At 37.7% G+C, this 23,587-nt stretch overlaps 1 protein-coding gene across 10 annotated transcripts in view; it reads left to right on the forward strand.

Annotated features, from left to right (window-relative positions):
- The window catches only part of COP1 (COP1 E3 ubiquitin ligase), a 263,125-nt gene that overhangs the window by 105,492 nt on the left and 134,046 nt on the right, over positions 1-23,587 (forward strand). For 6 of the 10 annotated variants that reach the window (XM_009240673.4, XM_024232782.3, XM_024232783.2 and 3 more), the window contains one exon: positions 14,676-14,790. In XM_009240673.4, coding sequence (XP_009238948.1) covers positions 14,676-14,790 — 115 coding nt within the window. Of the gene's footprint in view, positions 1-325; positions 443-14,675; positions 14,791-23,587 lie in introns of all 10 variants that reach the window. The other 4 variants (XM_063726391.1, XM_063726395.1, XM_063726404.1 and 1 more) reach the window with 1 other exon arrangement.

Raw genomic sequence — 23,587 nt, forward strand, 5'->3', positions numbered from 1 at the left:
GTTCTTAGTTTCCCAAAAAAGAAACCTCCAAGTGATGGGCATCCTATTTATTCCCATCACCCGGCAGGATAATTGCTCAGAACTAGAATATTGATCCAGATTTCCACATTACCCATCCCTTTTGTTTTTTTCTGAGCTGCAGCTGGAAACTACTGTTTGGTTCACAGGAACAAGCAGGGTTAGTCTAAAATGTAGGCAAACACTTAAAAATAACAAAGGGATGTAGAATTTAATGACAAATGTATGATAAGTCTTGAAACGTAATTTATCTCTCTCCAGTCTTTTTTTTTTTTTTTTTGAGACGAAGTCTCGCTCTTGTCTCCAGGCTGGAGTGCAATGGCGCTATCTTGGCTCACTGCAACCTCCGCCTCCCAGGTACAAGCAATTCTCCTGCCTCACCCTCCCAAGTAGCTGGGATTACCAGCGCCTGCCTCCGCACCCGGTAAGTTTTGTATTTTTAGTAAAGACGGGGTTTCACCATGTTGGCCAGGCTGGTCTCGAACTCCTGACCTCAGGTGATCCACCTGCCTCGGCCTCCCAAAGTGCTAGGATTACAGGCGTGAGCCACCGCACCCTGCCAGTCCTTACTTTTGTTAAAAAACAAATCATGATAGGATTGAATTGTTTGCAAAATAGACTTTAGTCTTATACTTGGCCTGATTATTTGTGTAAAGTGCAGCAAGATTAATTATTTTTACATAGGCCTTTTAGATTGGCTTGGATGGAACTCTGTTCCACAAGAAATCCCAGGTAAGACCTTTTAAAGCCAAGCCCAACCATCAGTTTGTATTCTCAAATGCCCGTGAGTTGGGTGATCCTGCCCTCTTAACGTCTCAAAATAAACTTGGAGCTCTGGGCCTGTAGAAGGTGACATTCTTTACTTATCACAGGTCAGGAACTCTGTACAGCGGCTGTGTAGATAAGGGTATGAGGCCAGTTTTCCCAAGGGGCTTTTATTGGCTCTGCAAGTCAAGCTTGACTCCTTAAAGGGAAGCAAACCCTTCAAGTTAAGCCTTGGTAAAACAGCGTTTCTCCAGTTGCATCCAGTTGCAAAAGAAAATGGATTCTTATTGCACTGATGTAAACAACTATATTGCCATAAGTTAAGAACACTTAAAACTAGTTTCCAAATTCTGGAGAAGCCAGAGAGAGAGAGAGAGAAAGAGAGAGACAAATATGCTCCAAATTTTTTTCACAGGAGTGTGCCATACTCAGTTATTAAAGGCTGTAAATAGTTCAGAATAAGTTTCCTTGACTATGAAAAAACAAGGATCGGCAATATTCCAAGCAAAAGTTAAAAAGATTGCCTCAGTTTTCGATGAGTTCAGTTCATTTAGTTAACTTTTATTTTGCTTGATATTCGTGAACATTTTAGCTCTTCATGAGTCCTGCACGTTTTTCCTGTATTGTAATGTTACAATCTCCAAAGTTATTAGAAACCTGTATTTGAGAGTACCTGTTAGAGTTCTATAGCTTGTTATAAGCCATTTTTTGAAAAGGATCAAAATAAGACAGCAGTTGTCTGTGAATAACAAAATGTCCAGGGTAGTTACAGTTAGAAACACAATTGACAAAGTAGTTTGATTATCTCTGTGGTTTATAATAACTTAACATAACAACCTTAATTATGATGGATAGCATATACTTTAGACATTAGAATTTTTGGAATCCCATACAATGTTGAAACATATATTAGTAGTAGTCACCAAAATACAACCTAAAGAAGATTGAACACCATTTTGGCAATCTCATGTAAGTAAACATGTTCTGTTTACCCCTCATTTGGATACTTCAGGGACTCTCTGCAGCATCCAAAAGCTAGGCGTCAGGAAAGACAATTTTGAAACTGAAGTTTGATTTTGGGAAGCCTGTTAAATATGTTAGAGGTTTAAAACACTTGATGTTATGAAATAGAATTCCAAATTATTCCAGATAAGTTACTTATTTTGCCAAAATGATGACTCAGAAATTTGAAAAACAAAAACCTTTTATAACCCTTTACAAATTTTCCTAAATAGCAGATTAGTTCCTTAAGAGTACGTTTTTCTGCTTTTATTTCAATGCTTAGTTTACAGAAAAACCATATAATGCCTTTTTGAAGTTAGTCATTATGTTAACACAGAGAATTTATTTTGGAAGATTAATTTTTACAATCCTTCCATCACTTGTTTGAACTTTTAGCTTTTTTTGTTTATTTGTTTGTTTTTTGAGGCGGAGTCTCGCTCTGTCAAACTTTTAGTTTTATCTTATCTAATTCAAAACAATCCTTAGACCCTAGGCAAAAATTTGCATTTCCACACCTTCTTATAATCTTTTATTAAAAACACATCATACATAACACACCTCACATGTAAATCTATTTCCAGTAGTTTGAATTACATATTATAATGGTAACTCTTAGCAATTTTAACTTTAAAACCTGGTAAATTGTTTTAATTATTTGCTTGGTGCAGCCAAGGTTTGACTTCTTCCAGCATAATTAAGGGCATGGTTAGTTCCTTATGTCGCCAGGTTTTACCAAATGTGAAGCCATCAAGTTAGATGGTTCTCAAAAACCAAAAAAGGCAGGTTATAACCTTAAAACATTTAGCAAACCTAATATCTGACCTATATAATTTAGTTTACCTATTTGCATTTAATGACATCTGTATTTTACGAATAATCTTTAAGGCTGTTTTTTATTTCTCAAAGATTAAAGTCACGTGAACTGAAAGGCACTACTGCTTTTATTTTCCTTTTAAAAAATATTTGATCAAAGTGTTTATCTTCCTTTAAGCCAGTTAATTAGAGCTTTTATTTTTTTTTTGAGATGGAGTTTCACTCTGTTGCCCAGGCTGGAGTGCAGTGGCATGATCTCGACTCACTGCAACCTCCGCTTCCCATATTCAAACGATTCTCCCACCTCAGCCTCCCTTGTAGCTGGAATTACAGGCATGTCCCATCACACCTGGCTAGTTTTTGTATTTTCAGTAGAGACAGGGTTTTACCATGCTGGCCAGGCTGGTCTTGAACTCCTGACCTCAGGTGATCCACCTGCCTCAGCTTCCCAAAGTGCTAGGATTACAGGCTTGAGCCGCTGCACCCAGCCAGTCTATAAAAAAAGCTTTATAAAAAAAAAGAGCTTTTTTTATAGACATCACACACACAACACATATATAAGTATACAGATAGACAGAAGAAAACCCAATTGCCATAAGATCTTTCATTTGCCAGTCTCCTAATTGAATTAATGGTCTCCGGGTGGAGCCTTTAAGAGACAGGGCTAGGAAAACATTCAGCTTCTAAGGTCTAACAAACAGGCAGAAATGAGGCAAAAACAGATTTTGAGAGGGATCTATTTGCTTTTAATTACTGGTGTTCCGTGAGGAAAACAGAGGTCTCTTCTCATGTGTGCATTGAGAGTGGCAAGGGAAAATGGAGAAAAATAATTCAGTCGTTTTTTTTTTCCAACAAAACAAGGTCCTAGAAGAGAAAAACATAAAGACCTTTTACCTATGCCTACAACTTGGATATCTACTTTTAATTAAGCTGAGTGTTCTATAAGAAAATCCTTTTAAATCCCCTATTACCTCACTTTAGCCATCCCAAGTGGCCAATATTTCTGGCTTTCAAACTTTACTAAAGGCTCAAAGGAAGTAAAATCCAAGGCGGTTCATGGAGGGGAAGAGAATCAACAAATAGCAAATGTTGCACAGGTATCAAACCAAAAAGGACTCATTCCCTAAGCCAGGATTGAACCCCGGGCCACAAATGTAAAATGGCAGAGGCTAGAACAAAACATTGTCATGTGGTTACAGGTCTGGCTCCGGAGGACGTAAAACAAGATGGAGGCCTGCAGCAAAGTTTGCTACTTACCATACAGAAAGTTATGTAAAGCAGACTAGATTGGCTACAGCTTAAGACCAATATAAATCCTTCTTCATAGTTAAAACTTTACAGAGAATATAAATAGTGATAGTTGGGGTCTTGGCCTTATAAAACATTTTTCTAAAAAGGAAAAAAAAATCCTCTCACATAAAAGTTAACTGCTAATAGGTAGAGAAAAAAAAGTTCATAGTGTAAGGGTAACCCTGGGAGAAGAACCTCTTATTCTTACACAAATGGGTTCCTTTCCCCGTGGCTCAGACCAATGGTGGTCTGGCCAGTCAACCATGAAGGGCCCAGGCCCCTGAGGCCGCCTTGGGGCCTGGACAGTGGCTGTGGCTCATTCCTGCCCTGTGTGGCCGTTGGACACTGCACTCATGTGGCAGACATGGCCATGCACTGAAACTAGGAGGTAAGGGGAGCGGGGAGCTGCCATTCGCCCAACCATCCTGAGCCCGAGCCTGTGGCCATTAAAGTGGGTGTGGACCACCTCCAGTATTACAAAAGAAAAGATAGGTGCTGTTACTGTCCTGAAAAAAAAAAGAAGAGGCATGCCATAGGACCAAAAGGCTCAGAAGCGAAAGTGAGAGGTTTTGGGTTCACATTTTACTCACCCTTCCTTTGGCCTCACATTGGGCAGCAAAAATGCTGCAGAACTTTCTCCTTAGTTCAGCTAAAACCAAGCTCTTGTCACACAACTAGGAAAGATTAGGCTTGTGGCCACCTAGAAGGATGAAGAAAGTGGAATTTATTGGGTAAAAAGGAAAAATAACATTCAGCAAAGCAAGAGAGAGTCCTGCTAGCAGATAAAGTACAGTGCATACTTCTCATTTTGTCACAGAATAGTAAAAAGGTATACATGTAAAGGCCTGGATTTAATGCAGGATTTAATTTGTGTGACCTTGTTAAGGGCATCCTTAAGTGAACTGATTCTTACAGATTTTTATATGTTTTTTAAAAAAATTATGAATAGTAATAAAGAACAGTGTCTACCAGTGGGATTTGGTGTCATTGCCTTTATTTGTGCTAAGAGACCAGCAGTCTTATACTGACCTTTGCTTTTGTATCACAAGTACAAACATAAGCACAATGAAAATTGCAAAGAACATCTCTTTTTTTTTTTTTTTGAGACAGGGTCTTGCTCTCTCACCCAGGCTGGAGTGCTGTGGCAGGATCTCAGCTCACTGCAACTACCTCCTGGCTCAAGCCATCCTCTTACCTCAGCCTCCCCAGTAGCTGAGACTGCAGATGTATGCCACCATGCCCAGCTAATTTTTTTGTGTTTTTTATAGAAACAGGGTTTTGCCATGCTGCGCAGGCTGGTCTGGATCTGGACTCAAGCAATCTGCCTGCCTTGGCCTCCCAAAGAGCTGGGATTACAGGCGTGAGCTAGCTCACCAGGCCGCAAATAACATCTTACTATTTTTAAGAACATAGCTTTGTCCTCCCAGATTCCTGAAAAGATCTTAGAGAACTCACAGTGATCCTCAGCCACATTTTGGGGATCACACTATGATAACCACTATTCTAAATTCTGTAACTTTTTGCTTTAAAGCTAGTCATTAAATCTGCTTGTATGAAAATGTGTGTATGGGGTTAATTTGTTTTATTATTCTGTATGTATTCTTTGAACTTATAAAGTTTACTTATTGTGTAAATAATGATAGTTTTCCATGCAGTGTTAATTTATGAAATTAGTTTGAGAAAAAGGTATTTGTAGATTGGAAAAATTTCAGGTTTCAGTCAACCATACAGACACTTTTAGCTTCATTTAAAGTAGGAGTCTCAGTGGAATTGACAGGGAACTTTGCCATGATAGGTTACTTATTTTATTATACAAGTATTGATTTCATTAGTCTTTTGAAGATCTCATTGCTTTTGTACTCCACTATTTTATATTAAGTATATGAAATAGAATATTCGGTTTTGCGCACTGCTTTTCTGTTTTCATGTTAATTGCATTTATTGAGAATTAAAGTAGTTATATGTGTAAAGATTTTTCATAATTTACAGGCTGACCATAAATTATCTTTTTGTACGATCATCTAATTTGCTCTTTTATCTTCATAGTATGCCTATTAACTTTCTAGCATTTATTTGAGGACTTTTTTTCTTTTTAACTTTTTCCAATGACCAAATAAGATATGCTTCTGTTTTTGCTGTAGTGAAATTTAATTATCTTTGAGTTTGCTAAATGTGATCATTTTTCTTTAGAACCAAGCTAGGTAAAATTAACATGGTTGATGAATATTTCTGTTTGATTTGTGTTGTATTTATATCTACCTCTAGGTAAAAGAGCTTATCTTGAGATTGTTTTATTTGAAGATTGGCCTTGTAGACTATCTGCATCCAATATGTATTTTCAAAACATTTATCTCTGTATGCATAGCACATTTCTATTTTTTATATTAATATTATTTATAATTTAATAATTAAACTGGCATATGACGATGACCCAAGTGTTGCATATTTACCAACAATTGTAAGGCAACCTAGTTGCTTATAGAGTTTTTGAATAAAGGATTTGCTCTAGGGTTTTGAATAAATTTAAGAAATGTCAAGAATAAATACTGGAAAATAATTGAGAAAATGAGTTTACTATAAAAACTGGAAGCCAAATAAGTAAAACAAAACAGTGTTGCTGACTACTTCCTATTTGTTTTATATGCCCTGTTCCTGATTATTGTTAATTATTCTCATCTTTCAGGCATTTAAGTCTTATCTGTTTTTCCGTTAAGCAGATCACTTTTTTTTTTCTTTTTTTTTGAGACACAGTCTCACTCTCTCCAGGCTGGAGTGCAGTGGCGCAATCTCAGCTCACTGCAACCTCCGCTTCCTGGGTTAAAGTGATTCTCCTGCCTGAGCCTCCCGAGTAGCTAGGACTACAGGTGTGTGCCACTGTGCCCAGCTAACTTTTTTTTTTTTTTTTTTTTTTTTTTTGAGACAGAGTCTCTCGCTCTGTCACCTAGGCTGGAGTGCAGTGGCGTGATCTCGGCTCACTGCAGGCTCCGCCTCCCAGGTTCACGGCATTCTCCTGCCTCAGCCTCCCAAGTAGCTGGGACTACAGGCGCCCGCCACCACGTCTGGCTAATTTTTTTTTTATTTTTAGTAGAGACAGGGTTTCACCGTGTTAACCAGGATGGTCTCAATCTCCTGACCTTGTGATCTCCCCACCTCGGCCTCCCAAAGTGCTGGGATTACAGGCGAGCCACCACACCTGGCCACTAATTTTTATATTTTGAGACAGGGTTTCACCATTTTGGCCAGGATAGTCTCAATCTCTTGACCTTGTGATCCGCCCACCTCTGCCTCCGAAACTGCTGGGAATACAGGCATGAGCCACCATGCCCAGCCAGATCACTTTTTAAGAGATCTGTAGGCTAAAATCTAGAATTACAATCTTAGTATTTATAAAAAATATGTTGGTACCTACAAAGGAATATATTTCATTAATATGTAAATTAGAAATATAGCAAAACTTTTATGGAACCAGCTTCTGCGTTAGTTATTTAATAATAGAATATTAAAAGTAGCATACAGGTTACTCATGTATTCCTAACCAGTTTTATCACCTGCTTCCTATCCAAATATAATTATTTTTCTGATATTTATGTTTATCAATATGTTGACTTTTAAAAAAGTTTTACCACATGTATACACACCCCTATATTATTTGTTTTGGCTATATTTGAACTTTATAAAAATAGTAAGTAGATTTCTGAGATTTGTTTTTTCAGAGATTAATTGCTGATGCCTGTGGCTGTAGTTGATTGTCACTGATGTATAATATTCCATTGTGTTACTATACTACAATTTTTCAGTTGAATCTGTATACATTACATGTACTTCTAGTGTTTTTGTTGTTCTTGCTAGTAAGGGCATCTTTGTACATGTCTCCAGATGCACAGGTGCAAGAGTTTCCGTAGATTTGTACCTAGGAGAGGAATTGAAGGGCATTGGGTATGCAAAATTTGTATTTTGAGTTAATAACAAATTGTTTTCCAGCATACTTTTATCAATTTGAAACTCCCACTACATGAGTGTATGAGTTCCAGGTTCTCAGCATTCTTGCTGATAATTAGTATTGTTGGACTTTAAAATGATTGTCACCTTAGTGGTAATAAATAGAGCATAGTTGTGACTTTAATTTTTTTTTCCTGCCACTATAAAACAGCACCTTTTCTTATATGTATTGGCCTTTATGTTTTGTCTTTTGTAAAATGGCATTTCAAGTCTTTCCCCATTTTTTTGTGTTGGTCTTAGAGAAATAGATGTATTCTGGATACCAATCATTTGTTTTTGGATACTGCAAATATCTTCTTACAGTTTGTATCTTCTTGTCTCACCTTTTTAATGATGAATTTTGGTGAACAGAAGTTCTTAATTTCTGTGTCATGCAATTTATAATTTTTATATTAGTACTTCTTGTGTTTCATTTAAGAAATTCTGCCCTTTCTCAAGATTGTAAACATATTATCCAGTAACATATTACATGGTCAGTTTTTGTAAATGTTCCATGCATGCTTAAGAAGAATGCCTATTTTTAAATTAGGTACAGTGTTTTCTATATGTTCATTATATCAAATTTCATATTTGGCCATATATAAACTAGTGTTACTTGCATAACACTAGTTGCATAACTCAGTTGACTTGCAGATTTATCTCCCATTGTGTTAATAGGTTTGTCCACTTCTCTGGCAATTTCTGCCTGAAAAATGTTAAGGCTCTCTTATTACATACAGATGGGTTATGATAAATTGAACCTTTTCTCATATACAGCGGCTATTTTCATCCTTATTAATGTTTTTCATCTTGAATCTATTTTTTCTCCTTTAGTTAGTATTCTTTCATGTTATCCTAATTTTTTAGTTTGTCTCTGTTTTAAGTATTTCTTTGGCAGATAGCATACCTTTATTTTAAATCTATTCTGTCACTATTTCTATTAGTGATTGTTTCCATTTACATTTATTGCTAATACTGATATAATTTCATTCTTTTTTAGTTATTATACTTCTGTTTTTCTCAGTTTTTGATTTTTTTCCTTACGTTTTTACCTCCTCCACCATCCCTCTTCTGGTTTGATTGTTACCTATTCTATCACTGTGCTTTCAGTAGTTGTCCTTGAAATTTATTCACACCTATCATCTAAGCAGAGTTTATCTTAATTACCTTCCTGAACAATACAAGAGCTCCAGAATGCAACTTTTGTCACTTTCTTCTGACTTATATATTGTTACTTGGATAATTTTTTGTCTTATTCTTAAGCCCCATAAACTAGATATGACAATTAATAGTAATATTTAGAATCACTTATTTATTTGCTAGTTTCCTTGCTCTCTTTTTTCATTTTGTGTCTCAGATCTTCCAGTTTCTGTCATTGTATTATTCAAGTACACAATTTCAGAATTTTTTTTTTTTTTTTTTTGAGACGGAGTCTCGCTCTGTTGCCCAGGCTTGAGTACAGTGGCACAGTGGCATGATCTCAGCTCTCTGCAACCTCTGCCTCCTGGGTTCAAGCTATTCCCTTGCCTCAGCCTCCTGAGTAGCTGGGATTACAGGCAGAAATTCTTTTAGAGATGGCTCACTGGTACTTCGTTTTTGTTTATGATGTTGTGAGATAGCCTTTTGGGGTTCTGAATTTTAGGTTGGAATTCTTTTCTCTCAACTTTTTTAAGATTATTGATGTCCTTTTTGCTCTAGCTTCTTTCTACTGCTCTTGAAAAGCATTTTGCCTTTTTAATTGTTGTTCCTAAATAAATTATCTTTTTTCTGGTTTTAAGATATTTTTGCTGTATAGACAAAAACACAGTTTCACTTTACTGTGTCTAATTGTCGGTTTCTTTTTAATTATTTCACTTGATTGGAATAATTTCACTGTCTGTGTATTCATGTCTGTTTTCAGTTCTGGAAAAATCTCAGCCATCAACTCTTCCAATATTTCTTCTTTAGTTTCTTGGTCTTTTCTTCTGAGTCTCTGGCCATATTTCAAACTATTATTCTTTTATGCCTCTTATATTGTTTTTCAAATTTTTTTGTCTTCTTGGCTTTTATCCTACATTCTGGGCAGTTCTTTCAGATTTCTTTTCTACTTTGTAAATTCTGTTTTCCTACTTGTGGTCCCTGGGCTTAATTCTCCAAATCCCAGTTCAATTACTTGTTTTTGTGTGGTTATTGTCCTCCTCTTTCCCCCTGCCCTGTGCTGCTGCTGTTATATTTTGTTTATCATTACATCTCTGAGTTCACCTTCCTGTTTGTCTGTTAAGTCTTTGAAAATTATCTTACTTTCTTCTGAGTTATTAAAGAGAGTCAAACGCTATAAAATATTTAAAGAAGTTTATTTGGAGCCAAATAAACTTTTTTAAAGAGGTTTATTTGGAGCCAAAAAAACCAAAATGAGTGACCCTGGCCTGAGGCACAGTCTCAAGAGGTCCTGAGAACATGTGCCCAAGGTGGTTGGTATACATTTTAAGGAGACATAAGACACCTATCATTACTTAGGAAGTTTACATTGATTTGATCTGGAAAGGCAGGACTGCAGGCAGGGACAGGGGGTGGGAACAGGGATTGGCTTACAGGTCACACATGGATTCAGAGATTTTTAGATTGACTCTTGGTTCAAAGAGTTAAGTTACTATCTAAAGACCTGGGTTGTGAAGAACAAAGTTTTAATGTAGATGAAGTCTCATAGGTGGCTACCTTTAGAGGCAGTAAATGGTAAATGTTTCCTAATTAGGCTGGACTCTCAGTTAATCTCTTCAGGATTGGGAGGGCCTGGAAGGGGAAGGGTGTAGTTATGTTAATAAAGATGCAAAATTTTCCCCACAAAAGACTGCTTTGCAGGGTCATTTCAAAATATGGCAAAAAACTATTTGGGGGTAAAATATGTTGTTTTCCTTCTTTATTTGTCGTGACATTATTCAGAGTCAGGTTGAAAACTAAGAGAGATTATATAAGGTTAAGTAAAACCCATCTGATGAGATTTTATCGTTTGCAGGGCATGACTGCAGCCTCCTTAAATAGGAATTTGGTCAAGAAGGAAAAAAACTCAGAGTTTAGTTCTTAGAGTGAAGCAGTGCTTTAAAATATGACTCTTAGCTCCTCCCATCTAGTTTTATCAAAGCAGGGATACACTGTAGTATACATTACAGTACCTTAGTATGCATTTGGCATTGTGGTACAGTTATTGGTGAACTTGTGCCAGCAAGTAAATATCATACATATTTAGGACCACAAACCTTTGTTTTTTTTATAGGATTTATATGCTAACATTTTTCAAGTTTATTGCCTTTTATCTGATTTTGTTATTCTAACGAATATATCAAACTCTTTGGCATGTGTATATTATTGCCTCTTAATCTGATAATCAGTATTAAATAGATTTTTTTTGTTTTTTTTGTTTGTTTGTTTGTTTTTTAGACGGAGTCTCACTCTGTCACCCAGGCTGGGGTGCACTGGCTTGATCTTGGCTCATTGCAGCCCCTGCAGCCCTGTTTCAAGTGATTCTCCTGCCCCAGCCTCCCAAGTAGCTGGGATCCTGGCACCGTGCCCGGCTCATTTTTGTATTTTTAGTAGAGACGGGGTTTCACCATGTTGGCCAGGCTGGTCTTGAACTTCTGACCTCGTGATCCACACACCTTGGCCTCCCAAAGTGCTGGGATTACAGGCGTGAACCACCGTGCCCAGCCTAATAGATTTTTTTTTTTGGAGACAGAGTTTTGCTCTTGTTGCCCAGGCTGGAGTGCAATGGTGTGACCTCAGCTCACCGCAGCCTCCGCCTCCTGGGTTCAAGTGATTCTCCTACCTCAGCCTCCCGAGTAGCTGAGATTACAGGCATGCACCATGATGCCTGGCTAATTTCGTATTTTTAGTACAGACGGGGTTTCTCCATGTTGGTCTGGCTGGTCTTGAACTGCTGACCTCAGGTGATCTGCCCAACTTGGCCTCCCAAAATGCTGGGATTACAGGTACGAGCCACTGCGCCTGGCCAAATAGATATTTCTTACAGTTAAGAACTATTCCAATAATTCCAGGTTGTAAGGCTACAGTGTAGGGATAATGAAAAAGCAACTCATTTTTCTTTTTTTGGAAGTAATAATAAAATAATTTTTTATTATGCCTTCTTTGAAATGGAGGTAAAATACATATAAAGAAAAGCGCAGATCTTATGTATTTGCTTGAATGAGATTTGACAAACACATACATGTGATTGCACAATGCCTAGATGAACATATGGAACATTCATCTTGCCCTTATGCTCCTTTCCATTTCAGTCCGAGTTCTTCAGGGGGCAAATATTATACTGACTTCTAGAAACTCATAATTCACCTGTTTTTAATCCTTATATAATGAAATTTTGTAATAACATTACCTTTTGTGTATGACTGTTATTCAGTGTTTTTTTGAGATTCATTCTGTTTTGTATGTATCAGCAGCTCATTCTTTTTTTTTTTTATTATACTTTAAGTTCTAGGGTACATGTGCACAACGTGCAGATTTGTCACATATGTATACATGTGCCATGTTGGTTAGCTGGACCCATTAACTCGTCATTTACATTAGGTGTTTCTCCTAGTGCTATCCCTCACCCATCCCCCCACCCCATGACAGACCCCAGTGTGTGATGTTCCCCTTCCTGTGTCCAGGTGTTCTCATTGTTCATTTCCCACCTATGAGTGAGAACATATGGTGTTTGGTTTTCTATCCTGCGATAGTTTGCTCAGAATGATGGTTTCCAGCTTCATCCATGTTGCTACAACAGAAATGAACTCATCCTTTTTTATGGCTGCATAGTATTCCATGGTGTATATGTGCCATGTTTTCTTAATCCAGTCTATCATTGATGGACATTTGAGTTGGTGCCAAATCTTTGCTATTGTGAATAGTGCTGCAATAAACATACATGTGCATGTGTCTTTGTAGTAGCATGATTTATAATCCTTTGGGTATATACCCCGTAATAGGGTGGCTGGGTCAAATGGTATTTCTAGTTCTAGATCCTTGAGGAATCGCCACACTGTCTTCCACAATGGTTGAACTAGTTTATACTCCCATCAACAGTGTAAAAGCATTCCTATTTCTCCACATCCTCTCCAGCACCTGTTGTTTCCTGACTTTTTAATGATCGCCATTCTAACTGGTGTGAGATGGTATCTCATTGTGGTTTTGATTTGCATTTCTCTGATGGCCAGTGATGATGAGCATTTTTTCATGTGTCTGTTGGCTGCATAAATGTCTTCTTTTGAGAAGTGTCTGTTCATGTCCTTCGCCCACTTTTTGATGGGGTTGTTTGTTTTTTTCTTGTAAATTTCTTTGTGTTCTTTGTGGATTCTAGATTTTAGCCCTTTCTCAGATGAATAGATTGCAAAAATTTTCTCCCATTCTGTAGGTTGCCTGTTCACTCTGATGATAGTTTCTTTTGCTTTGCAGAAGCTCTTGAGTTTAATTAGATCCCATTTGTGAATTTTGGCTTTTGTTGCCATTGCTTTTGGTGTTTTAGTCATGAAATCATTGTCCATGCCTATGTCCTGAATGGTATTGTCTAGGTTTTCTTCTAGGGTTTTTATGGTTTGAGGTCTAACATTTAAGTCTTTAATCCATCTTAAATTAATTTTTGTATAAGGTGTAATGAAGAGATCCAGTTTCAGCTTTCTACATATGGCTAGCCAGTTTTCCCAGTACCATTTACTAAATAGGGAATCCTTTCCCCATTTTTTGTTTTTGTCACATTTGTCAAAAATCAAATGGTTGTAGCTGTGTAGTGTTATTTCTGAGGCATCTGTTCTGTTCCATTGGTCTATCCTTCTGTTTTGGTACCAGTACCATGCTGTTTTGGTTACTGTAGCTTTGTAGTATAGTTTGAAGTCAGGTAGTGTGATGCCTCCAGCTTTGTTCTTTTTGCTTAGGATTGTCTCGGCAATGTGGGCTCTTTTTTGGTTCCATATGAACTTTAAAGTAGTTTTTTCCAATTCTGTGAAGAAAGTCATTGGTAGCTTGATGGGGATGGCATTGAATTTATAAATTACTTTGGGCAATATGGCCATTTTCACAATATTGATTCTTCCTATTCATGAGCATGGAATGTTATTCTGTTTGTTTGTGTCCTCTTATTTCGTTGGAAAAAGTAACTCCTTTTCTATTTGATAATTATTTTCTAACAATTTTTGGATATGAAGATTCCCAAAATCAGGCCGGGTGCGGTGGCTTATGCCTGTAATCCCAGCACTTTGGGAGGCCGAGGCAAGTGGATCATGAGGTCAGGAGATCGAGATCATCCTGGCTAACGGTGAAACCCTGTCTGTACTAAAAATTCAATATAATTAGCCGGGCATGGTGGCAGGCCGATGTAGTCTCAGCTACTCGGGAGGCTGAGGCAGGAGAATGGCGTGAAACTGGGAGGTAGAGCTTGCAGTGAGCTGAGATGGCACCACTGCACTCCAGCCTGGGCGACAGAGCGGGACTCTGTCTCAAAAAAAAAAAAAGATTCCCAAAATTCTAAATTTTAGAATGGCATAATGAATTCTGTCTTCATTTTATTTGTAGAATTGAAGATGTTTCTCATTTTAGTCTTGTAAAACTGTCCTTTAGAGCTTATTTTTAGTCATTATTAGTTTTAATCATTCTGTGAATGAATTTGGTTTCTATTTTCATGTTAAAAGAAAAATTGGAAAATATTTCAGAATTACAGTTTTTTACCATTTGTAATCATTTTACTGTGATGAACTTCTGAAGGTAAATGCTCAAACATTTGAGTATTCTGTGCAAAAGAAGAGGATTGTTTGTTCTAAGTTTTGTGTCTTTTCTTATTATTTTAGACAAAGAAACAGCCTTGGTATAACAGCACATTAGCATCAAGACGAAAACGACTTACTGCTCATTTTGAAGACTTGGAGCAGTGTTACTTTTCTACAAGGATGTCTCGTATCTCAGGTATATATTTAGACCTTCTCAAATTATTTGAAATCTACATTTCAGATCTGTTTCTAGGTTTTTGTGCTGAATTTATGGAAAGTCCTAATTGCAAAGCAAAAGTATGTATTTTTGACATAGTCTACCAGATCATCAGGGAGGTTCTTAGTGATCTTAGAGAATGTTACTTTCCAATGACGATTTTTTGTTCTATATTTGTGAATTCTGAATCTTTATATGGCAAGCTAGATAAAGTTAAAAAGAAATTCAGCTATGAATATGTAGCCAACAAAAATAAGTTTCATTGAGTTGCCTCCTATTTAACATTAAATAAACATGAAGTTCTAAGCACTGTCCTCTGTGCTAAGAATAAAAAGATGAAAGAACTGGTTTCTGTCGTTAAGGAGTGTTGTAAATCGAGTCAGGGAAAGCAACAGATAAACAATTCTGTGTAATATTATGTGCTAAATAAGTTTACAGGAGTATCATGAGAATAGATAATAATATCCACTAATACAACTGATAGTAAAAAAAAAAAATCCAGGCCGAATTGAAAATGGGGAGGTGGAAGGGAATGATCAGTGTAGGGATTTCAGAGGAGTTGTATATGGGCTATTCGAGTATGAATTAACTGAAAAAGATACTTAGAAACATGTTCAAAGTAGAGGAAATAACATATGCAAAGATGTGGATGTGATAGCATAGGATATTTCTATTACTGTAAAAAAGTAATTTAGTTTTTCCTCTTTTTCTTAACTCTGTTGTTCAGTCTTTCTCAGTGTCTTTGCTCATCTATGAAGCAGAGACATTAACCCTAATGGGTTTTTTAATGATTGTAAGTGACATATATAAGATACAATGCTTGGTACATGTTGGGTGCTCAATTAATTCAGGTCATTAATGAGGCATCTGCTTAAAATAAACCCCACCAAGGGGGAAAAAAAAAGTCTGATATTTTATTGGTTGTTACAAACTGGGTGTTGGTTTTCTCTTGAATACATATGTTTATATTATTTATAATCTACGTATTGCTTAGATCCTACAGACAAATTTGCCTCACGATTAGTGGTATAGGAAAAAATATATTAGATTTACAAAGCATTTCTCCTCTGAAGACCAAGGGAGAAGCCAAAATTTGTTTGTTTGTTTGAAATTAACAACAAACAGTTTTTATGCATGGAAAGCTTTCATTTATTGCCTGGGAATGGAGCCCCTTATTGTGCTTGTGTAATAATTTTTGCTTAGGATTGTCTTGGCAATGTGGGCTCTTTTTTGGTTCCATATGAACTTTAAAGTAGTTTTTTCCAGTTCTGTGAAGAAAGTCATTGGTAGCTTGATGGGGATGGCATTGAATTTATAAATTACATTGGGCAGTATGGCCATTTTCACAATATTGATTCTTCCTATCCATGAGCATGGAATATTCTTCCATTTGTTTGTGTCTTCTTATTTTGTTGGAAAAAGTAACTCATTTTCTATTTGATAATTATCTTCTAACAATTTCTGGATGTTAAGATTCCCAAAATCAGGCCGGGCGCGGTGGCTCATGCCTGTAATCCCAGTACTTTGGGAGATGTTAAGTTGAAAGTAGCCCAAAACCTGCATTCTGACTGGTAGAGTTCATGTTAACCCTTTCATACATTATTTGTTGGTATGATATTGAAATACAACTATAGGCAAGTGGCAGACCTTTAAAAAAAGAGGTGGGAAAGAGATTGGGTAGGCTATTATTAGTAATCTTTAAGTCACTGGCAGCATAGGCATGGTATGGAATAGTAAAGGTCATCACAAGTCAGTTTATTTTTGGGGGTGTAGCTTTACAAGACAATAGAATAATAAATTAAAACCAGGAGGAAAATTAGATAGATTTTTATTTGTATGGGTATGGCTGTATTGTACCTAAAACATGTCTCTAGTTTTCAGGAATCTTACGTTAGCTAGCTAATCTAATTATATTGCTGGATTGTAAGTTCCTCCTAGTACCTTTGACTGTAAAGGGGAAATTTTAACTTCTCCGAAACGGTGTACCTAAGAGGTTGATTGTCCTTTGTATATTTTCAAATGAGAATCTGTAAATCCATCTGTATTCCCTTTTATTTCCAACTATTAAAATGAAAGATGAATATTAAAGAACTATTACTTCGGAGTTTTAACTGTAATTGAAAGAGGAAGTTAATTATAAAGCTTTAGGAGAAAGAAAAGAGACATTGAATACACTTTTACAAACCAATTTGTAATTAGGATAGGAGAGGTGATAGACCAGCAGATATGTGTGGATGTTGATGATAAAACACCATGCAAACAAAATTCTACCTTTTTGTAACCTCATAAGTTAAAATCAATTACTATACTTTCAGATACTGAAAAACTAGTTTTATTGTTTTCTTTATGGGTTCTGTTGAAAGTAGCTATTAATGAGCTTATATGATAGGCAGAAATCCAGTTAGCCTAGAAAAGGATTATTAGCGTAGAACAGAATACACAATATTGAATGCTTGTGAGTTTTATATACTTACGAATTGATATCAAAATGGGAATGAATAGGATAACATTGAAACAGTTTTTAAATTAATAAAACCAACCATCTTTCCAGTATATAGAATGTTAAATAACTCACAGTAATAGGATTCCATATAAAAAGAATCATTAACTGTTATATCCAGACCACTCTGCAGTACAGTTGGGATTTTTATTTTTGCAAATAACCCATGTTTTCTTTATAATATGTGGAATTTCCTGAGAATAATTTTTGTGGAGCAAGAGTTTTATCTCAATACCGTTATGATATTGCCTGTTAGGTAATTCCTTTTGCCCTCTTTAGAATGGAAGCACAACTGAGTGCACCCTTTAAATCTAGGTGTTTTGATGAATTTGCTTAGTGTTTAAATCTTTGAAATTTGTAAAATATCAGGGACAAAAGCTCACTCAGTTTCCTCAAGTAATGTTATTTATTTTTCTTTTTTCTTTTTTTTTTGAGATGGAGTTTTGCTCTCGTTGCCCAGGCTGGAATGCAGTGGCGCCATCTTGGCTCACGACATCCTCCACCTCCTGGGTTCAAGCGATTCTCCTGCCTAGCCTCCCGAGTAGCTAGGATTACAGGCATGCTCCAGCACGCCCGGCTAATTTTGTATTTTTAGTAGAGACAGGGTTTCTCCATGTTAGTCAGGCTGGTCTCGAACTCCCGACCTCAGGTGATCCACCTGCCTTGGCCTCCCAAAGTACTGGGATTACAGGTGTGAGCTGCTGCACCCGGCCCTGTTGTTTATTTTTTTCTTATAATAATTGTTACATAAATTTCGTCATGCAAACAGTTATTTTCAAGATAACCTAATATCACCAGATAGCATAAATTCTTTACCGTGCGTTATATTATCTGTATAACTCTTTTGACTTAATAATTCTTGCATCTTTTATTTATTTATTTATTATTATACTCTAAGTTTTAGGGTACATGTGCACAATGTGCAGCTTAGTTACGTATGTATACGTGTGCGATGCTGGTGTGCTGCACCCATTAACTCATCATTTAGCATTAGGTATATCTCCTAAAGCTATCCCTCCCCCCTCCCCCCACCCCACAACAGTCCCCAGAGTGTGATATTCCCCTTTCTGTGTCCATCTGTTCTCATTGTTCAGTTCCCACCTATGGGTGAGAATATGCGGTGTTTGGTTTTTGGTTCTTGTGATAGTTTACTGAGAATAATGATTTCCAATTTCATCCATGTCCCTACAAAGGACATGAACTCATCATTTTTTATGGCTGCATAGTATTCCATGGTGTATATGTGCCACATTTTCTTAATCCAGTCTATCATTGTTGGACATTTGGGTTGGTTCCAAGTCTTTGCTATTGTGAATAGTGCCGCAATAAACATACGTGTGCATGTGTCTTTATAGCAGCATGATTTATAATCCTTTGGGTATATACCCAGTAATGGGATGGCTGGGTCAAATGGTATTTCTAGTTCTAGATCCCTGAGGAATCGCCACACTGACTTCCACAAGGGTTGAAGTAGTTTACAGTCCCACCAACAGTGTAAAAGTGTTCCTATTTCTCCACATCCTCTCCAGCACCTGTTGTTTCCTGACTTTTTAATGATTGCCATTCTAAACTGGTGTGAGATGGTATCTCATTGTGGTTTTGATTTGCATTTCTCTGATGGCCAGTGATGATGAGCATTTTTTCATGTGTTTTCTGGCTGCATAAATGTCTTCTTTTGAGAAGTGTCTGTTCATGTCCTTCACTCACTTTTTGATGGGGTTGTTTGTGTTTTTCTTGTAAATTTGTTGGAGTTCATTGTAGATTCTGGATATTAGCCCTTTGTCAGATGAGTAGGTTGTGAAAATTTTCTCCCATTTTGTAGGTTGCCTGTTCACTCTGATGGTAGTTTCTTTTGCTGTGCAGAAGCTCTTGAGTTTAATTAGATCCCATTTGTCAATTTTGGCTTTTGTTGCCATTGCTTTTGGTGTTTTAGACATGAAGTCCTTGCCCATGCCTATGTCCTGAATGGTAATGCCTAGGTTTTCTTCTAGGGTTTTTATGGTTTTGGGTCTAACATTTAAGTCTTTAATGCATCCTGAATTAATTTTTGTATAAGGTGTAAGGAAGGGATCCAGTTTCAGCTTTCTACATATGGCTAGCCAGTTTTCCCAGCACCATTTATTAAATAGGGAATCCTTTCCCCATTGCTTGTTTTTGTCAGGTTTGTCAAAGATCAGATAGTTGTAGATATGTGGCGTTATTTCTGAGGGCTCTGTTCTATTCCATTGATCTGTATCTCTGTTTTGGTACCAGTACCATGCTGTTTTGGTTACTGTAGCCTTGTAGTATAGTTTGAAGTCAGGTAGCGTGATGCCTCCAGCTTTGTTCTTTTGGCTTAGGATTGACTTGGCGATGCAGAGTCTTTTTTGGTTCCATATGAACTTTAAAGTAGGTTTTTCTAGTTCTGTGAAGAAAGTCATTGGTAGCTTGATGGGGATGGCATTGAATCTATAAATTACCTTGGACAATATGGCCATTTTCACCATATTGATTCTTCCTACCCATGAGCATGGAATGTTCTTCCATTTGTTTGTATCCTCTTTTATTTCATTGAGCAGTGGTTTGTAGTTCTCCTTGAAGAGGTCCTTCACATCCCTTGTAAGTTGGATTCCTAGGTATTTTATTCTCTTTGTAGCAATTGTGAATGGGAGTTCACTCATGATTTGGCTCTCTGTTTGTCTGTTATTGGTGTATAAGAATGCTTGTGATTTTTGTACATTGATTTTGTATCCTGAGACTTTGCTGAAGTTGCTTGTCAGCTTAAGGAGATTTTGGGCTGAGACAATGGGTTTTTCTAGATATACAATCATGTCACCTGCAAACAGGGACAATTTGACTTCCTCTTTTCCTAATTGAATACCCTTTAATTCCTTCTCCTGCCTGATTGCCCTGGCCAGAACTTCCAACACTATGTTGAATAGGAGTGGTGAGAGAGGGCATCCCTGTCTTGTGCCAGTTTTCAAAGGGAATGCTTCCAGTTTTTGCCCATTCAGTATGATATTGGCTGTGGGTTTGTCATAGATAGCTCTTATTATTTTGAGATACGTCCCATCAATACCTAATTTATTGAGAGTTTTTAGCATGAAAGGTTGTTGAATTTTGTCAAAGGCTTTTTCTGCATCTATTGAGATAATCATGTGGTTTTTGTCTTTGGTTCTGTTTATATACTGGATTACATTTATTGATTTGCATATATTGAACCAGCCTTGCATCCCAGGGATGAAGCCCACTTGATCATGGTGGATAAGCTTTTTGATGTGCTGCTGAATTCTGTTTGCCAGTATTTTATTGAGGATTTTTGCATCAATGTTCATCAAGGATATTGGTCTAAAATTCTCTTTTTTTGTTGTGTCTCTGCCTGGCTTTGGTATCAGGATGATGCTGGCCTCATAAAATGAGTTAGGGAGGATTCCCTCTTTTTCTATTGATTGGAATAGTTTCAGAAGGAATGGTACCAGTTCCTCCTTGTACCTCTGGTAGAATTCGGCTGTGAATCCGTCTGGCCCTGGACTCTTTTTGGTTGGTAAGCTATTGATTATTGCCACAATTTCAGCTCCTGTTATTGGTCTATTCAGAGATTCAACTTCTTCCTGGTTTAGTCTTGGGAGGGTGTATGTGTTGAGGAATTTATCCATTTCTTCTAGATTTTCTAGTTTATTTGCATAGAGGTGTTTGTAGTATTCTCTGATGGTAGTTTGTATTTCTGTGGGATCGGTGGTAATATCCCCTTTATCATTTTTTATTGCATCTATTTGATTTTTCTCTCTTTTCTTCTTTATTAGTCCTGCCAGCGGTCTATCAATTTTGTTGATCCTTTCAAAAAACCAGCTCCTGGATTCATTAATTTTTTGAAGGGTTTTTTGTGTCTCTATTTCCTTCAGTTCTGCTCTGATTTTAGTTATTTCTTGCCTTCTGCTAGCTTTTGAATGTGTTTCCTCTTGCTTTTCTAGTTCTTTTAATTGTGATGTTAGGGTGTGAATTTTGGATCTTTCCTGCTTTCTCTTGTGGGCATTTAGTGCTATAAATTTCCCTCTGCACACTGCTTTGAATGTGTCCCAGAGATTCTGGTACGTTGTGTCTTTGTTCTCGTTGGTTTCAAAGAACATCTTTATTTCTGCCTTCATTTCGTTATGTACCCAGTAGTCATTCAGGAGCAGGTTGTTCAGTTTCCATGTTGTTGAGCGGTTTTGAGTGAGTTTCTTAAACCTGAATTCTAGTTTGATTGCACTGTGGTCTGAGAGACAGTTTGTTATAATTTCTGTTCTTTTACATTTTCTGAGGAGAGCTTTACTTCCAACTATGTGGTCAATTTTGGAATAGGTGTGGTGTGGTGCTGAAAAAAATGTATATTCTGTTGATTTGGGGTGGAGAGTTCTGTAGATGTCTGTTAGGTCCGCTTGGTGCAGAGCTGAGTTCAATTCCTGGGTATCCTTGTTAACTTTCTGTCTCGTTGATCTGTGTAATGTTGACAGTGGGGTGTTAAAGTCTCCCATTATTATTGTGTGGGAATCTAAGTCTCTTTGTAGGTCCCTCAGGACTTGTTTTATGAATCTGGGTGCTCCTGTATTGGGTGCATATATATTTAGGATAGTTAGCTCTTCTTGTTGAATTGATCCCTTTACCATCATTATGTAATGGCCTTCTTTGTCTCTTTTGATCTTTGTTGGTTTAAAGTCTGTTTTATCAGAGACTAGGATTGCAACCCATGCCTTTGTTTTCCATTTGCTTGGTAGATCTTCCTCCATCCTTTTATTTTGAGCCTATGTGTGTCTGCATGTGAGATGGGTTTCCTGAATACAGCACTCTGATGGGTCTTGAGTCTTTATCCAGTTTGCCAGTCTGTGTCTTTTAATTGGAGCATTTAGTCCATTTACATTTAAAGTTAATATTGTTATGTGTGAATTTGATCCTGTCATTATGATGTTAGCTGGTTATTTTGCTCGTTAGTTGATGCAGTTTCTTCCTAGCCTCGATGGTCTTTACAATTTGTCATGATTTTGCAGTGGCTGGTACCAGTTGTTCCTTTCCATATTTAGTGCTTCCTTCAGGAGCTCTTTAGGGCAGGCCTAGTGGTGACAAAATCTCTCAGCATTTGCTTGTCTGTGAAGTATTTTATTTCTCCTTCACTTATGAAGCTTAGTTTGGCTGGATATGCTGAAGCAGGGCGAGGCATTGCCTCACTCGGGAAGCTCAGGGAGTCAGGGAGTTCCCTTTCCTAGTCAAAGAAAGGGGTGACAGACGGCACCTGGAAAATCGGGTCACTTCCACCCCAATACTGCGCTTTTCTGACGGGCTTAAAAAACGGTGCACCAGGAGATTATATCCCGCACCTGGCTTGGAGGGTCCTACGCCCACGGAGTCTTGCTGATTGCTAGCACAGCAGTCTGAGATCAAACTGCAAGGCTGCAACGAGGCTGGGGGAGGGGCACCCGCCATTGCCCAGGCTTGCTTAGGTAAACAAAGGAGCTGGGAAGCTGAAACTGGGAGGAGCCCACCACAGTTCAAGGAGGCCTGCCTGCCTCTGTAGGCTCCACCTCTTGGGGCAGGGCACAGACAAACAAAAAGACAGCAGTAACCTCTGCAGACTTAAATGTCCCTGTCTGACAGCTTTGAAGAGAGCAGTGGTTCTCCCAGCACGCAGCTGGAGATCTGAGAATGGGCAGACTGCCTCCTCAAGTGGGTCCCTGACCCCTGACTGCTGAGCAGCCTAACTGGGAGGCATCCCCCAGTAGGGGGAGACTGACACCTCACAGGGCCAGTTACTCTTCTGAGACAAAACTTCCAGAGGAAGGATCAGACAGCAGCATTCGCAGTTCACGAAAATCCGCTGTTCTGCAACCACCACTGCTGGTACCTAGGCAAACAGGGTGTGGAGTGGACCTCTAGCAAACTCCAACAGACCTGCAGCTGAGGGAGGGTCCTGTCTGTTAGAAGGAAAACTAACAAACAGAAAGGACATCCACACCAAAAACCCATCTGTACATCACCATCATCAATGACCAAAAGTAGATAAAACCACAAAGATGGGGAAAAAACAGCAGAAAAACTGGAAACTCTAAAAAGCAGAGCGCCTCTCTTCCTTCAAAGGAGCGCAGTTCCTTACCAGCAATGGAACAAAGCTGGATGGAGAATGACTTTGACGAGTTGAGAGAAGAAGGCTTCAGACGATCAAACTACTGCGAGCTACAGGAGGAAATTCAAACCAAAGGCAAAGAAGTTGAAAACTTTGAAGAAAATTTAGACGAATGTATAACTAGAATAATCAATACAGAGAAG

Source organism: Pongo abelii, chromosome 1, assembly GCF_028885655.2.
Source record: "Pongo abelii isolate AG06213 chromosome 1, NHGRI_mPonAbe1-v2.0_pri, whole genome shotgun sequence".
Lineage (NCBI taxonomy): Eukaryota > Metazoa > Chordata > Mammalia > Primates > Hominidae > Pongo > Pongo abelii.